We start from the raw sequence: 17,977 nt of genomic DNA on the forward strand, positions 1-17,977 counted from the left end.
ATTTGATCAAGAAGAAGGATGTAAAACCATGCTTGAAAGGATGGGTAGATTTGCTTCAAGAATTTAACTTGCAAATTCAAGATAGGAAAGGTATAAAAAATCAAGTGGCTAACCATTTATCTAGATTGGAGACTAGAGAACAAGTTGGGAATTCAACAGTGATCAATGAGACCTTTCTTGATGAGCAATTGTTTCATATAGAGAAGTAGAAAAATTTGCCATGGTATGCTCATTTTGTGAACTATCTTGTGACTAATCTTTTCCCTCTTGGATTTAATTCTCAACAAATGAAGAAATTCTTGTGTGATGTTAAATACTACATGTGGGATTAGCCTTTTCTTTACAAGTACTATGGAGATCAAATTATTAGAAAGTGTGTTCCTAAAGAAGAATTTGAAAATATTCTTCATCATTGCCATTCATTTGATTATGGAGGACATTATGGGGGAAAAAGAACTGTTGCAAAGGATCTACAATTAGGTTTTTGTTGGCTTTCCCCTTTCAAAAATACTCATAATTTTGTTGAAAGATGTGAAAGATGTCAAAGAGTGGGCAATATATCTAGGAGACATGAAATTTCTCTCAACAACATCCTTGAAGTCAAAATTTTTTATGTGTGGGGAATTGATTTTATGGGTTCATTCATTCCATCCTTCAATAATAAATATATCTTGGTTGTTGATTATGTTTCTAAATGGGTTGAAGCTGTTGCATTGTCAAGGAATGACTCTAAGGTAGTGATACACATTTTGTAAAAGAACATCTTTACAAGTTTTGGTACACCTTGAGCCATAATTAGTGATGAAGGATCTCACTTTAGCAACAAAAATTTTAAGGCATTTCTAGCCAAATATGGGGTCATGCACAAAATAGCCATTGCTTATCATCCTTAAACGAATGGCCAAGCTAAAGTGTCAAATAGAGAAATTAAAGGAATTTTGGAGAAGATTGTTTGTTGCTATAGAAAAGATTGGTCAACAAAGTTAGATGATGCTTTATGGGCTTATAGGACTACATATAATACCTCGATTGGGATGTCTCCTTATAGATTGGTGTTTGGTAAAACGTGTCATCTTTCAACTGAGCTTGAACACAAAGCATATTGATTTATTAAAAAATTGAATTTTAATCTTCAAGTAGTTAGAGAAAAGTGTATTTTGCAACTCAATGAGATTGATGAATTTCGTCAAGACGTATATGAGAATGCAAAAATCTACAAGGAGAAGATGAAAATATAGCATGATAAAAAAATCATAAGGAGGAGCTTTGAACCTAGCCAACATGTTCTCTTATATAATTCTCGTTTGAGATTATTTTCTGGAAAGTTGATGTCAAGCCTGACTTTATAAATACTTGTCATGACATAAATGTGATGGATAACATGTTTGCATACTAGGAGAGTCCCGAAAATTTATAAAAGTTGGTATTGTACCTAGAGGTACAACAAAGTTGATTTAAGCCTCGAACTAGATCAAATAGAGATATTAGGGTGAAATTGAAAATTTTACAATCCAAGAATGATTTAATACGGTGATTGGGAATTCGAGGACCAATTTGGAGTCAAATTGGAATTTTCATAACCTAGGGGTAAAATGGTCATTTTGCCACCCGAGGTTAAGATGTGAGTGTTGGATGAAATTTTTGACTAAGATTGATCAATATTGACTATTTAGAACATGATTTGAGGTTGAGAAGTGAAATATTGTAATCTTGGTATTTTTCGGAGCGTAGGGGTAAAATGGTAATTTTTCACCCTAGGGGCAAAACAGTAATTTTTCACCACTAGGACATTTGTCCAGCACATGGTCTTCCCTTATCCTCATTTTGACCTTTGACTAATCATGTGGTGGAGATAAAAAGGTTTAAAATTTTTAAAGTTTTAAAAATGGACCAATGGAAACATGCCATGTGTCAAGCTTAGGATATTTTATTATTTAACTTAAAAATCAGCATAAATCAGCCCATTATCTCTCCAAATATTCGGCCAAGCTAGGAAGAGAGGGAAAAAAAAGGAAGAACAAACCCTAGGTGAAGAATTTCAAGAGAAAAAGTATGGAAAATCAAGGAAAACAAGTGAAAAAGGTAAGATTTTTCAACTTAAGCTTGAAATCTATTTTCCTTAAGCATTTCTCCTTATTTTCAATGATTAAATTACATGTTTTCATGATGAATTCATGGCTGATCAAAATGGGTAAGGAGAGAGAAAGATGTTGGATTGATTTGATTTTAAGATATGTTAGTGTTTTTAATTAGTTTAGCATATTTAGAAACAAAACAACAATAAAAAAATCTATTTTTCCCATGAATCTTCATTGGTTGAATCTTCCTTGATGTGTGTGGGTGATGGATTGTTATTATTTCAAGAGAAATGGCTTAGAAAATGATGAATAATGGTGAAAAAATTAAGTAGGAAAAATCAAGATGTTAGTGCACTGTAATGGCCGAATTTTTCCATGAAGAAATGGGAAGGTTTTGATGCTGAAATTGGTGTTATTTGAATAATGTTTGGTGAATTGAGGTATTAGAAAAGAAATGGAGCAATTTGGGATTAAATTGGGCGCGTTAGTAATTTAATTGGGTGATAAGACGAATTAGGCCAATACTGGATTTAGATAGTTACTAGTGCATTTTTGCATTCCATATCATGCATTAGTAGTCTAAATTAGTTTAATTTCAATTTAGTACCAATGTGGTGAATTTCTCGATTTTGTACTATGTCAAGTTGGTGAGACCTCCGATAAAGGTAAGGGAATTACACCCGAGGACCAGTAGTCTGAGTATTTCGAGAATCTGCACTCTAGACATTATGAGTAAACTTATTGTCATTTTAATTATCTAGAGTGGTTTTTAGATGATTTCATGAATTCTATGAAAAAAAGGATTTAAAAAGGTAAATTTTCATGTTTTATGAATAAATGTGTTTCAATGAAATTAATTTATAAATTGTTTTGAAATTAATAATGATTTTGAAAAATAGAGTACATGGAGACTGTTAATTATTACAATTCGATTGTTTAAATTGATTGGCTTATGATAAATCGGGCATGATTGGCTAGTTGGCAATTGTATTGAAATACGAATTGTTTAGTTGCCTTGAAAGACTTCGAATTACAAAAAAACTACCATATCATGTTATTGAGTTTTATTGTATGGTGGATTATATATTAATTAATCACTGCAGTAGGGGTTTTTGTGGACCAGCCTTTTGGAGGGGCACAGTAAACCCCATTATATTCTTACCTCGATCGAAGAGGAGCGTAGGGTATCTCCTGGGGTAAAGTTTAGGATTCACTTCACGCTAAACCACCACGTGAGGGTTAACTTAGCCAACGCCAAGGAATGGTTGTGATGTCCAACGAAAAATGTGTTTTATGTGAAATGTAAATTTTTAACAGCCTTGGCGGTCTTTGTAGGATGCCTCGGCCAAGGTGTCTCCGAGAATGGATTTATGGCACAAGCCTAGTTTTTATGAGATTCATAAGCCTCTTTACGTATTTTGAATGAAATGTGTTCTAATGTTGTGATCCAGTTTACGATGATTTACTTTATTGTCTCCATGTACTCAACTCTAGATGTTTTTGATGGTGTCTGCTTGCTCATTGGGATTTTATAATCTCACCACCCTCATTTCAATCCATTTCAGGTTCAGTATAGACTGTAAATAACTGATCTCATCGAGGACTATCATTGGATATGCATTTTCCAAACCGTAGGTTCACAATCCTCTTTACTTTTGTTTATTTGGGGGCTCCCTTGTTATTGTAAATTAAATTAAATATTTTGGCTTACTGTATTACAGTATGTATAAATTTATTTAGCTTTTACGCTACAAAAATTATTTACGTATAACTCTAAAAATATTATTTCATAAGAAAATAGAATATTTTACTTAATATTTCCTTTATTTTCTTATTATATTCAAATAACCATAATTTCGTTTTAAATGAAGATTTTAGACTTTAAAACTCATTTTTTATTATGAATTATGTGTTTTGTACTTGTATATTACATTTTAGCCAGTTTCGAACTTTTTGGAGAAAAATGACTAAAATACCCCTATGAGGAAAAATTTATTTTTCTATTGTTTTGAATTGGAAATAGTTTATAATCTCTCGAAACATGATTTTCGACAATGGTTACTCACGAGGGAAATGAGATACTGATAGTAAGCCTTGCTAGGTCCTAGTCGACAATTAGGGTAATGAATGTCTATCGAGATACCGTGGCAGTTGTCACGAGCTCGAGGAGAGTACCGAGTCGTGACAATTGAAGTCTCGTTGGTCTTGGCCCTTCATTGTTATGAAAGTATATCCTCACGAAGCCATGGAGGTGGCTGATGATAAATCAAGCTTCAATGTGAATGGTAACGATTAATGCACTATTCTAGTGGCGATTTCGATCTTTAAAGGTCCTCAATCACACTTATCAATGTGATTTGAATCAGAGAAAGTCAATCTGAAGACTATAAATCAAGACTTCTTGGGAGGCAACCCAAGCATTCTAACTCAATTTATTTCCTCTAAGTTATTTTCATTTATTTATTTATTTTTCTTATTATTGAAAATTATTAATAATTTATTTTTTTATTTTACAAGTGTAAAAAACTTTAATCAGCCTCTCAAAAAAATTAAAATAAAAATTGAAAAAAATTAATTAAAAAAAAAGAGTGAGGTAGGTTGTGGCTCCCACTAGGGGAGGCCACAACCTTCTGAGTAGAAAGTTCGTGGGTCGTGGCTCACTAGGCTTAAAGTTGCAACCCTTTTTTTTTTAAAAAAAGGAGGGTTTCGCATCATTGGGGTTATGGCTCCCCTAAAGAAGGTCATAGCTCAATAGCCTAAAAAGACATGGGTCGCGATGCCTGCATAGCAAGGTGGTGGCCTCGTAAAGGATTACAACGCTCGCAAAAGGTAACAATGTGGGTCGTGACGCCCCTAGGGTTAACCCGTTGCCCCTCTATTGTTGGTTGCCAACAATAGGCAACCCACTATTCATTTTTCCCCCTTGTTATAGGTAGCTCACTAGTCATTTTTTGCCCACAATGGGCAGCCTCTTAACTCGACTCCCCTTATTTAAAGCCCCTCTTCATTCTAACAACCCTAACTCTCTTTTCTTAGTGTAATTTTCTGCATTTTGCTCTCCTTTCTTCCAACCACAGCTTTCCATCTCTCCTCGACTCCACTTCACACCACTACTCCCCCTTCATAAATCTTCCTCCATACCCATTACCCACATTAATCTCCTTCTTTCCACACTTATTTTCAACTTATTTACTCAAGATTTCAAGTTTCAATTTTTCTTTTATATTTTTCTTTCATATATATATTATTTTTAAGAAATATTGTTGTCTTGCTTCACATTATCTATTTAGTTGAAAATTTATGATGGAAATTTTGGATTAATAAGCTATTGTGCTTAGTTATTATTGGGTTTTGATATCTTGGCTTTATTTATGCTTTAAAATTATTGGGTGGGTTGAAATTGAGAAAATGGGTAAGTTGATTGATTTAAAATTATTTACTTTTTAATGCCTAGTCGTTTGGAATAAATTAATTATTGGACTTTTACTCGATACTATGGGCATTAATTTACTATGAATCGAGGACATAAAGGCTGATTTTTTGTGGTGGTTTATTGTGTTTTGTGGGTTGTTTTCTTTTCTTTTGGTTAAGATTAATTGTAGGAAACTTGAGAATGATACCTAAATGAGCAAGACCAAGGTCCAGTGGTTCATTTGATCAAATAAGATTTGTGTTTGCCAACATTATGGCTAGACACGCCAGTTCTCTCGTCAACAAAATTGCAATACCTGAACATGGACTGGATCAAAGGTTGATCACACACCTTGACTTCCAATAAATGATTGATGAATGAGATTGGCAAAAATTTTGTGCCTCGCCAACAACTACAATTATTTTTCTGGTAAGAGAATTTAACGCTAAAGTTGTTGAAGCTATTAATGATTTTGTTTTTGTGCGAGGTAAATTAGTTCCATTCTCAAGCCATGCCATTAATGAATTTATTAAAGCTCTTGATTTTGAAAATGATGGATATGGTTAATACTTGGTTAAGTATGAGGATTGGGATGACATCATCCGTATATTCTGCGAGGAGGGTGCTTAATGGCGGATCATCAACAATGCACCAGTTTCAATCAAGAGGAATGTGATGAAACCAAATTAAAAAATATGGTTATATTTTGCGGCATCCAAAGTACTTTTTACAATGCATCTCAACAATGTCACAAAAGAAAGAGCCATCCTTATTCATTCCATCATGACAAGATGCACAATTGATATTGGTCATGTCATTTACAAAGCCATGACGCACACTACAAAAACAAAAGCACGATGGCTTGTGGTTCCCTTCTTTGATTACAACTATGTGCAAAAAGGCTAGTGTAAATTGGGATGCCGGTGAAGAGTTGTTACACCCCTAAACTCCCTATAAATATCAATCTCATCCTCAAACAACCTCAACTTTCTGTTAGGGGTAGTTCTGTTTCTACACACCATCCTCAACCCCCTCGACCAAGATCTGAACAACTATTAATGACTCAAAGAATTGAGAACCTTGAGCACCTAGTTAAGCAACTTGAGCATCAATTTGAGCAATACATGGCTTATCAAACCCAATATAATGAACATATGGATCAAAAGTTTCACGCTTATAGTGTTTTTAAGGGGATGGACATGGCTACTATTCCATCAACACTTGATTTTTCTAGAGGTGCCAATGAGGCAAAGGACAATGAAGCAAAGGACGATGTGGATGCAGAAGAGGATTAAAGCTTCACCAGATTCATCTAACCATTATGGGAGTATTCTTTACCTTTCTTTTATTTTTTCTAACATTGAGGACAATGTGTAGTTTAAGTTTAGGGGGTGAAGTTACTTTTCTGGTGAAAAATATTCTATGGAAGTTTTAGATTTAAATTTAGTTACATGTTTATCTAGATTTTTAAGTAATTAGGATTAGTTGGTTAGTTAATTTTTAAGCTTACTTAAATTTTTAGGAATCTAGAATAAAGTTGTACCAATTTTTTTCGATGATTTCCCTTTCTAATGATAAAAACTAGTTGTCTTAAATTTTTAACTTTTGATTAATAAGGTTTTTGTTTGGATTCATGCTAAATTCTTTTGTTTAGTATCATTGTTAGGATGTGATTTCTACAATTTTAAGCACTTTATATTTTGCTTTGAATTATTGTGAATATTTAGAGAAGGTTTATGTTGATATAAAATTTTGAATTATGTCATGAATTCTAGAATTTGCTTAATCCTCTTTCAAGGTGAAATCCTACGCAATACTTAGTTAGGGACATGATTTAGGCTATCTTTGGACTGTTTGAGCCTAAAAAGCCAACCTTGATATATTGTTATCCCTAGCATACCCCTTTGAGCCTAATTTCCCTTTTCTTTGTTTAACCACATAATAATTAAGCCTAGTCTTAAAATAAAATTTTCAACTTTGCAACCTTGACTCATAAGGATGTATATTATTTTAGAAAATATATATTAAGCTAAATGCATATGGTAGAAAGGTGATGTTAATGTGGAAAAAGTTTAAAATATTAAAAATCTTCCACTACTTACAATACAAAGAAATAAGTTTGGGAGTGTAAAATTTTGAAATTGCAAAAAAAAAAAAAAGAATAAAGTATTGAACAAAAAAAAGTTTAAATGTGGAAGAAAGGGTGTATGTGGAGAAAAAATAGAATAAAGTATTGAACAAAAGAAAAGTTTAAATGTGGAAGAAAGGGTGTATGTTGAGAAGGAAAATAGAGCTCTATGTATAGGTCCTAAAATAATTATGTGTTTAGGTTGATTTGAGTCACATTATATCCTTTATCCTACCTTGACCCTAGCCATACATTACAAGCTTTATAAAAACCTAATGATCCCTAATTTTGTGTTAGTCTACATCAGTGGAGAGAGAGATGAAAATTAAACATATGGAATTCTAATACTAATTTGAATTTCGCGTTGGCATAAACTCATATGGATGTTATGATATTCTTGGTAAAAGATTTCACACACATAGAAATCCATTTGAAAATGTACTTGCATTGGAATTGAAACATGAATCTGAATGATGCTTATATTTTACCTTAAGTTAAAGACTGATAGACAAACTTTTGAATAAATTATGGAAATCATTGAGTTGACGCACTCTATCTCTAGAAGTTGCTTTATCTATTTTGTTTTTGTCATTTAAAATTGTTTTTCATAAGTTAGTTTCATTTCTATGTTTTGCTCAAGGACTAGCAAAATCTTCAGTTTAGTGGTGTCATAACTCTATGATATAGAGTTATTTGGACTTAATTTTGATAAATAATTTAGCTAAATTATTGTAGTAATCCATAGAAATTAAACATATTTTATCTAATTATTTTAAGTTACTTAATTAGGTGAGTCAATACAATCTTAGTTAAATTTGTGCTTAAATTAGTGTTAATGTGCCTAAGTTAAGCTATTATTGATTTATTTGTACCTTTATAGGTGTTTATTGAAGAAAAACTTTTAATGGAAGAAAGACTTTTAATGGAATTTAATGGAAGAAGGAGAGCAATTTTGAAGTGCAAACTACTACTACACATGTCTTGGTATTTTGATCATAACTTTCTCTACAGAACTCCAAATGAGGTGATTCTTAGATCATTGGAAAAATAAGAGGAAATGCTACAGTTTCCATATTTACCACTTCACCCAATTCGACCTAGAAAGTGGATAAAAAAACTTGTTGTAGTAGTAACAAGTGGTCTGATAAAGATTTCCTTGTTCAAATACACTTCTTTCTTGACCAACGTAGAACTTAGAGTTTAAGTGGTTTTAGACTTCTATTTTGTTACAGCTTTGAGCCTTTTAAAAACATCTTTGAAGATCACTTTTAAAAGAATAAAAAAAACATGAAACATCAAATTTAGAGCTGAGAATAAGCCACAAAGTCATTGAAAAAGTCTCATTAAAGATGAGATGAAATCAAGGAATTCAAAAAGATTTGGAGATCAAGATTGCAACTCTTGGGTTTCTATTATCTTTCTGTTAATCTTTTATTTTCTTGGTTTTGGTTTTGGTTTTGATGATTAAACTTAATTTAATGATAATGCATGCCTTGATAGGGAACTAAATTATTTATCTAAGATTATGATTAAACTCAATACGTAGTCTAATTTATTTATCTCTCTTTTGCTTATGTTTAATGGTTTTAAGTTGCTTATTCTATTCTATTCTTAATGCTTCTAATTGCTTGATCACCAATTAGATTGAATTGAAAACCTAAGTTAAACTTTGACGAAAGAGATTTAGGTATACCTTTAATAGAATATCATATGATCAAATACACTTAGTTGATTAGGTGGTTTGATTTGTATATAGGGTAGACATACACCTGTAAGTCATACGTAGTCAAAATTAGAGTACGAATTTATTTAATCTTTCTTCAATTTAATTTGTATAGACATATAGTAAATTAATTAGGAGAGATATTTTTATGAGAAACTAGATAGAGACTTGTAAATAAATCAGGACTCTAGGTTCACAACTTAATCCATTAAACTAAGTTAAAAGAGAGAAACAATAATCAAATTAAGTATTAAGGGACATCGTAATCTTAGATCTAAAAGTCAATCAAGTCTAATAAAATAATTTTTCTGAGTAAATTTAGATTAGTTTTTGTTTTTAACTTTGATTTAATTTTGCTTTTTAATGCAATTTGTATTGTTCGGATAAAATTAGGGGTGTAATTTTAGTAATTAATAGTAAGAATTAATTCGATTCCCAGTGGGATCGATACTTCACTCATCATTATATTATCTTTGCAATATGTATACTTGCATGGGTAGAAAATAAACAACACACAGCCCACATAGTGTAATCTAATTTGAACTCTTGGGTTTGTTAATGTATATCTAGGTTTAGATTTAGATTTATTAGATTGGACTAAGATTTGGATTTAATTTGAATATTAGTTCTTCAAATTAAATCTCTTATGTTATCTTATTTTATCTTTATCTTTTAACCTAGTCTTATTTAACAAAGAGGGTCATTAGTCTATAAATAAGCCCCTTATCCTCATTTTTAACATAATCCCAAAGAAATAAAAAGTATTATATTTCTAAAAAGCTCTTTTTCGTATTCTTTTCTTTTGTTTTCGCTATTTTGTGGGTTTTAAGGCTTATTTAAACTCTATTTTCAAAACTTAAGGATGCACAAGGTTAAGTTTAAGTTTTGGCCCCTAACATTTGGTATTAAAGCAGACTCAACCTTGACCCGATTCCATGCAAAGCACCTCCAAGGGGAGGTAGGTAGGATGGCCAACGATGACGAGGACATTGCCAGATTAAGTGGTTGAGGATGTCACGCTTAGTGCTTCAGAAAGGAAATAGGTAAGGTGCTTCCAAAAATCCCACATCGAGCAGGTAGAGGAGTCTTGGGTGACATATAAGCGGTGTCGCTGCACACCCCATCAAGTTAGCCATTTGAGAAGAGAGTAATGGCCCCATGACAAGTGGTATCAGAGTAGACTCGAATCTTCACTAATGTGAGCCCCCATGAGAGATACAAGGGTCGATGTAGAGTTGAACTAGTGTAAGTATCCTCTCCTCTATAGGTAAAAAGCCAATGTAATGAGGACATTGCACAATTGGGTGTGGTAGAATTTCACAAATCTCACATTAGTAAGAGATGGAGTGGATCTTGAGTATATAAATATGGGCTTTCTACCACCTATTAGGAATGTTTTTTGGGTTGAGAACGTGGATTTTTAATTTATAAGCTTACTTAAACTTTATTTTCAGAGTTTAAGGCATAAAATTTATTGCCATATGAGATTGGACTTAAATTCTAACCTGTGACATATATATGTAGGTGTGCAGAGATAAAAATTTTTAGATGTATGTAAAAGAAAAGATAAGTGGTAAAGATTGTTATATGTTGAAAATTTTTAGTCAAGATTAAGTTTGTTTGCAAAGATAGCATCTACAGCCATTCAGTCCAAAACTAGTAAGAGAAATTATCTAAGGGCCCAACCATGTACGACTTTCAAGCATGGCTCGATCAATTGACTAATTTTCTCCAATTGCTATACACAAATTGAAAATCAAATCGAACAATCAGTCACCCTTAATCTTGCCATCATCCCTCTCACTTTACACTTTAGGCCATAAAACAATGGTTTTCTCGTCTCATCTGTTTGCAATTGCAGGGTTTCTTGGATTGGTACTATTCTACAAACTATGGAAGAAGGGAACTCCCAGCCACCAACGTAAGGGCATTTTATTAGCCCCTGAACCTCCAGGTGCCTTGCCAATCATCGGGCACATTCACCTACTTGGCGGCAAGCGCACCCTTGCTCAAACCTTGGGAGCCATGGCTGACAAATATGGCCCTATCTTCTCAATCCGATTTGGAGCGTTCCCTGCCCTTATCATTAGCAATCATGAAGCAGTCAAGGAGTGCTTCACTACTAACGACAGGGTGTTAGCTAGTCGGCCAAAATCAAATGCAGGAACATACCTGGGATACGATCATGCAGGATTTGGCTTTGCTCCTTACGGAGAGTATTGGCGTGAGACACGAAAACTAGCTGTGGTCGAACTTCTATCTAGCCATAGACTTGAGACATCAAAGCATGTCCTAGATTTCGAGGTCAATGCATTTATCAAAAATTTGTACTTGTTTTGCAAGAAAAATGGACCAGATGCAAACCCAAAGGCTGTGATTAGTCACAAATTTGAAGCCCTGACCTTGAATACGATCACAAGAATGATCGCAGGCAAGAGATATATCTCGGATGGTGAAGAAGAAGATGATGTGGAGGCACGACATGTAATAAAAGTCATCAAAGACTTTATGTATGTTTCTGGTCTTATCGCTCCATCGGAAGCGATGCCATTTCTAGGATGGATGGAGTCCATCTTTGGGGGACCTGTGAAATCCATGAAGCGTGTTGCAAAAGAGATAGATTCTATTATTGGAAGATGGGTGGATGAACATAAATTAAAGAGGCTTATGAGTGAGGCAGACCACAACAATCAGGATTTCATCGACCTACTTCTATCTGCAATAGGGGAGGATTCCATGTTCGGCTATACTCGAGAAACAATTATCAAGGCTACAGTAATGGTATGTTCTTTCTAGTCTTTGGTCAAAACTAGGTAAACCTTAACACAGTTCGCTAATACATTACAAATTGAGATCTTCTGACCATAGTACAAACAAAAAGCAATAATGCCATTGATTCAAGTTTTATTTTCTCATTTTCATGATTCACGTGATAGATTCAATTGTCTCAATTATTTTAATACAACAAGCAAGAAATGAAATGTGCTTTGCAGAGATTTGATTTAAGTAAGCTTCTTGTTAATACCTTCACTCTACCCTACACTAATTTTATATTAGACTTAGTAACCATTTTCCTCTTACGATAATGTTTCTAAATTGACTTATTTTCTATGGTGTAGAATTCATCTAGCATTTTGCACCACAAACTTAAAGAAGAAATGGACATTTCACCTAACCATTATTTTTGTCAAGAATAGGACACGTACATTTCAACTAATCCATTACATTATTTGGATGAACTTATGAAAGAGTGATAAATAGTGTATGGTGTTTGGTCCATTGAAATTTTTGTAAGTGTCATTTAAGTAGATTTGTTCTAAAAGTGTTATAGAAACAAGTTTAAATAATTTTTGGAAAATTTAATGCAAAATTGTTGTAAGCTGTAAAAGACTATTTGATAAAATTTCAATTTATTTTTAATAATTAAAATTAAAAAACTCAATTTTGTTAAATTAAAATCATAAGTTTTAGAATGAAAATTTTAAATAAATAAATAAAATAATTTTATATTAATTAAAAATAATAAATTAAATTAATTCAAGAGATAAAATTGAATCAAATAAAAAAGATATATGTTAAATAAAATAATTTTTCAATAATTTTATAAATTATTACTGAATAAATAAAAATATAAAAAAATTTCATTAAATATTTGTTACTACACATTAACATTTTTTTTAAAAATTTAATTTGTAACTTTGTTTAAAAGCTCGAATGGACCTCCCGCATAATTTAAAAATTTTGCCGTTGAAAAGCTCTTCCAAAAGCTGGGTCAAACAGCCGTTATCTCAACCTCTAGATGCACATGATGCTATTAGTTACCAAATTATCCTAAATTAATTAAATTCCGTTTGCTTGATATTTTTATTTTTTTTACTTTTTAGATTTTAATTTTTATTAAAAAAAGTAAAAAGTAAATAATAAAAATATGGAGCCTTAATCTTTTACTTTTTGATTCATAGGGATTTGAAATTGGAATGTTTAGAATTTCATTTTTATAGAGGAATAAAACCAAGGGCGGAGCCTCATATAGTTTTGGGGGCCATGTTTTTAATTTTTTATATTATATAAAATTTTTAAAATTTTTGATATATTTTCTTAATGACCACTTCAATAATTTTTTATTTAATAATTAAGTCAAATAAAGAACAAAAAAATATCCCCCATGCTTCACTAAATTTTAAATTTTTTTATTTCTTTTAATTTATATTATTATTATTTTATACTATTAGCTTATATGTTATAAACTTTTATAGATTTGCTTTTTTAAATTTCAACGAACCATCAATCATATTTTTTTTTTTATTATGTCATTTGTGAGTTTCATCTTCTACTTGTCATGTTCGTCTTTTCTCTGTTATGTGGATTTTATTTTCATGATTTTAATTTTTAAAAAATAATAAATTATTATATAATTCTCAAATATAAGATATAGTGTTGCATTGTTGCTTAAAATTTTATTAATGTATCATTTTTTAATTAATCCTAATTGTTTAAGAGAAAATTATCTTGAGTATATCTTTTTTATATACTTTACATTTTATATTTAGTTGAAAGGAAATTATCTTAAATATATAGTCTTTAAATAATTATAAAAGAGGAAATTATTAATCTTGTATATCGTATTTAACTATTCACATTTTATGCATTATAGTTTTATATTTAGTATTATAAGTTTAAATAGAAATAAATTAAGAATGTTGGATGTTGAATGTGCTAAATTTTTTTTTCAAGTTTCATTAAAGTGTGAGTAGATTGAAAACAATTAACAAATTCTTTAAAAGAAAAAATGCTAATTATCGAAATGATTTTCTTACACTTGAGCTATCAAACCTCAATACTTCAACTCATGAACAAAAGTAATGTGAATCAAAATGTCCAACACTCAATCTTAAAGACATAGATTTTTTTAATACATAAATTTAAGTAATGAATTTGAATTCAGAAAATATAGTTGAGCACAACTTCTTAAAATAATTATTGTAAGTCTCTTTTTTTCATTTATCTGTTATATAAAATTATTTTGTGCTAATAATCTTTTGATTTTTAATTAAGTTAAATATATTTGTTTTTAAAACTTTTAACCTTTATTCATCTGTTTCTGACCTTATTAACAAAAATTGACTACCTCCGCCCCTAAATAAAACCAAGTATACTCTACCGAGGTTGGACACCCAACTATTACCAGATTGTCTTAGGAAAGGAGCACTCTATGAAATTTTTCTTCTCTAGCTTAGATCGGAGGCCAAGTTACGACAAAAGGCGGGTTTTACAGGGACTTATCTTGACAAAGGTTAAGACAGAGGGGTAGCACAGGAGAAAGACAACAACAAATACAAAGAAGATTTTAAGTATATTTTCTTCCAAAACTTAAAATCTGTCTTGTACCCTATTACCAAGAGGATCATAGCAAAAGAATGTGTAATTTCGTGTATGCACTTGACATAATCCACTAAAGTCTTTTTCTCTTGCATTATAACAAATTAAGGAGTAAGTATTAATTAGAAGCATATATATTCAGTAAATTCTATTGCATATTCGGATTAGAATTCTTTTGTTTTCTTTTCTCAACTTTCTCAAGCATTATTCAATCTATTTATAACACCCAAATTTCAAGTATTTAAGTTTAAACCAGCTATGTGGTCCTAATTTACTTTTCTGCTGTAGAATTTATTCTTAGCAGGCGCGGACACAACATCCATTGCATTGACATGGATTTTGTCCAACTTGATGAACAATAGACATACCTTAAAGACTGCCCAAGAGGAGCTAGATCTCAAAGTCGGCAGGGACAAATGGGTGCAAGACTCTGATATTGAGAAATTAGTGTATCTCCAAGCCGTTATTAAAGAAACATTGCGCCTATACCCACCAGGGCCTATATCAGTTCCTCACGAGGCAAGAGAAGTTTGCAGCATCAGCGGCTACCACGTTCAAAAGGGCACTCGTGTGATTGTGAATTTACGAAGGTTGCATCGAGACCCTCGAATTTGGTCCAATCCTGATGAGTTTCAACCGGAAAGATTTCTTACAAGCCATGCAAATGTGGATGTTCTGGGACAACATTTTGAGCTGATCCCATTTGGCTCTGGTAGACGATCTTGTCCCGGGATGCCATTGGCATTGCAAATAACACACTTGACGATTGCTCGCACGCTCCAGGGATTTGACTTAACCACTCCATTTAATGAGTCAGTGGATATGACTGAAGGGCTAGGGATTACCATGCCCAAGGCAACTCCACTTGATGTTCTCCTGAGCCCGCGCCTTCCTGCTGCATTGTACTTGCAGCTCTAGATGTTTGCTGATAAATCTGTAGATAACTCTCAAGCCTGTTCTGCACCTATTGCTAGCTACTTACGTTGAACCGTCTTTAGAGTATGAATAATGGAGGCCTTTAGGCTTAATTGCTTGTAGTTTTATGAAATTTCTCAGTTTTTATGTAGTTTCGGGTAGAGATTGTTGGTGCAAATGGGTTTTGGAATTCAAAGAGAACCGATAAAATAAACTTCAAGGCATCTTATAATAGTCCCTATTTTAAGGCTTATTTTGCCCCACCACTCTATATGTAAAAAGGTGGTTATGCAAATAAACTTAGGAATACAATGAAGTCAATGCCTAATTTCTTCTATTAAACCGCTAGACATGATTAGAGAGTTGCAAAGTTATTTGGCTTTAAAGCTTACTTTCTGCAACAAGTAAATTGTAAGGAATTTATATATTTTTGGTAAACAATAGGAACTCAAAGTGTTTATGTCTTTTTTTGAATTTTCATTCATTTCATCACATTTCTAATGCCCTGTTTTTTTAATTCTTAAAGTGGTTGCTAGCAAAATCTTTATATAAACTTCGAAAGTGTCTTTTCTTTAAAGGCACATCCTTTCATTAAGGCTCCTCTTTCTTTTTGAAGATACCCTTTCATATTACAAGACATAATCTTTGGATAGTGGTGTTTTTCTAATAATCACCATATGGCAATACAAATTTTCATATCATAAGCCATAACCTTTGAATCAATGTGTTTAATTTCCTGTAGTCACTTTATCAAAAGACAACTTTTGATATTGAGTTCCAACTAGCATTTATAAACCCTTCTAGAACTAAAGGAAAACTTGAATAACAAATTGATACTTTTATTTTATAGAATTATTTTATTCCAATTTTGTTATTAAATATTAGCTAAGTCCTCAATTTTTAATTAAAATTTATTTATTTTTAGTTGTTTTATAATTAGTTTATTTTTAAGTGAGTTATTTTAATTTTATGTTATTCTTTTTAATTTGGTTGTTATTTATTAGTTTTTATATTTTTTGTAGGAACTAAAAGAAATTGGGCTTAATTTTGGAAAGTGAGATGTTGAAAGATCCGAAAGTCTGCTTACATATGCTTTAGTGTTTTGGTCATAACTTGTGCTACAGAATACCAAATGATGCTATTCTTTGACCATTGGAAAGTTAAGAGATAGAGCTACAACTTTTATGAAGATTACTTTATCTAGTTCTGCATTGAAGATAGAGAAAATCATGTTGGAAAATGGCTGAATGTACTATGCTGGAAATGAAAATTTGTAAAGACTGATAATTGATTTTTTAGGCCTCTCATTACACTTTTAAGCCCAATTAAACCCTGTATCAACTTAAAAAAGTATAGGTTAAGTTATTAGTATAAATAGGATAGTTTGAAGAACATTAGGGTAGACAACTTTTGGAGATTCAAGAAGCTAGAAGTTGAGGCTGAAACTTGGAGATCAAGGCGGGAAATATTGTTTTATTTTCTTCCTTGGCTTTTATTGCTCTTGTTGCTTTCAATGGCTAAATTATGTATAATGTTATTTGTTTTTTTGCACTTATGAGTAGCTAATTTTCTTTTTCTAGGATTGCAATTGAACTTACATATAATCTAGATTTTTAATCTCTTTCTTACTTATCTTTAATGGGAATTGAATTGTTTATTCCAATCTGTTCTTAATGCTTTTAATTGCTTGGCCACCAATTAAATTGAATTAGGAACCTAAACAAACTTGGGAAAGGGAGTTTAGTTTAGACCAAAATTGGAATAACATATGATCATATTAATTGATTTGCATATAGGATAGGGATATACCTATAGGCCATATGTAGCCAGATTAGAGCCTGAACTTAATGAGTCTGTTTTAATTTTAATTCACATAGGGATATAGTATTTTGGTTAAAATAGATATTTTTATAACATGAGTCGGGAGACCCTTATAAATAATTTAGGACTCTAGGTTAGCAATTCAACCCATTGAAATAAGTTAAGGAAGAGAGATAAGATTTAGATAAAGTGTGAAGGATATTGTAATCTTAAGCTTGTTTGATTTGATATTTTCTCAAGTTATTATTTTAATTTTTCTTGTTGGTTTAAATTTTTGTTAATTAGTTTTAGTTAATTAATTAATTTTGAGTGTTTGGATAAGATTAATTTGTTCTAACTTTAGTACTTAGTAAAAGTTTAAATCAATTCTTTGTGGGATCGATGCTCTACTTGCTTATATACTATCTAGTCGATACGTATACTTGCATAGTAAAATTTTAACTGACACAAATCCCATAGTTTATTGTAGTCATTAAATACCTTAGAACTCTATAAACAACGTACCAATGCACTTTACTTCG

General features: G+C 31.7%; 1 protein-coding gene across 1 annotated transcript; it reads left to right on the forward strand.

Moving 5' to 3' along the window:
- Nucleotides 10,942-15,859, forward strand: LOC18612716 (cytochrome P450 CYP82D47). The gene is made up of 2 exons (XM_018114394.1): nt 10,942-12,122; nt 15,009-15,859. The coding sequence occupies exons 1-2, from the start codon at nt 11,169-11,171 to the stop codon at nt 15,636-15,638; spliced, it is 1,584 nt and encodes a 527-aa protein (XP_017969883.1). The 5' UTR covers nt 10,942-11,168; the 3' UTR covers nt 15,639-15,859.

This window comes from Theobroma cacao, chromosome 1 (genome assembly GCF_000208745.1).
Source record: "Theobroma cacao cultivar B97-61/B2 chromosome 1, Criollo_cocoa_genome_V2, whole genome shotgun sequence".
NCBI lineage: Eukaryota > Viridiplantae > Streptophyta > Magnoliopsida > Malvales > Malvaceae > Theobroma > Theobroma cacao.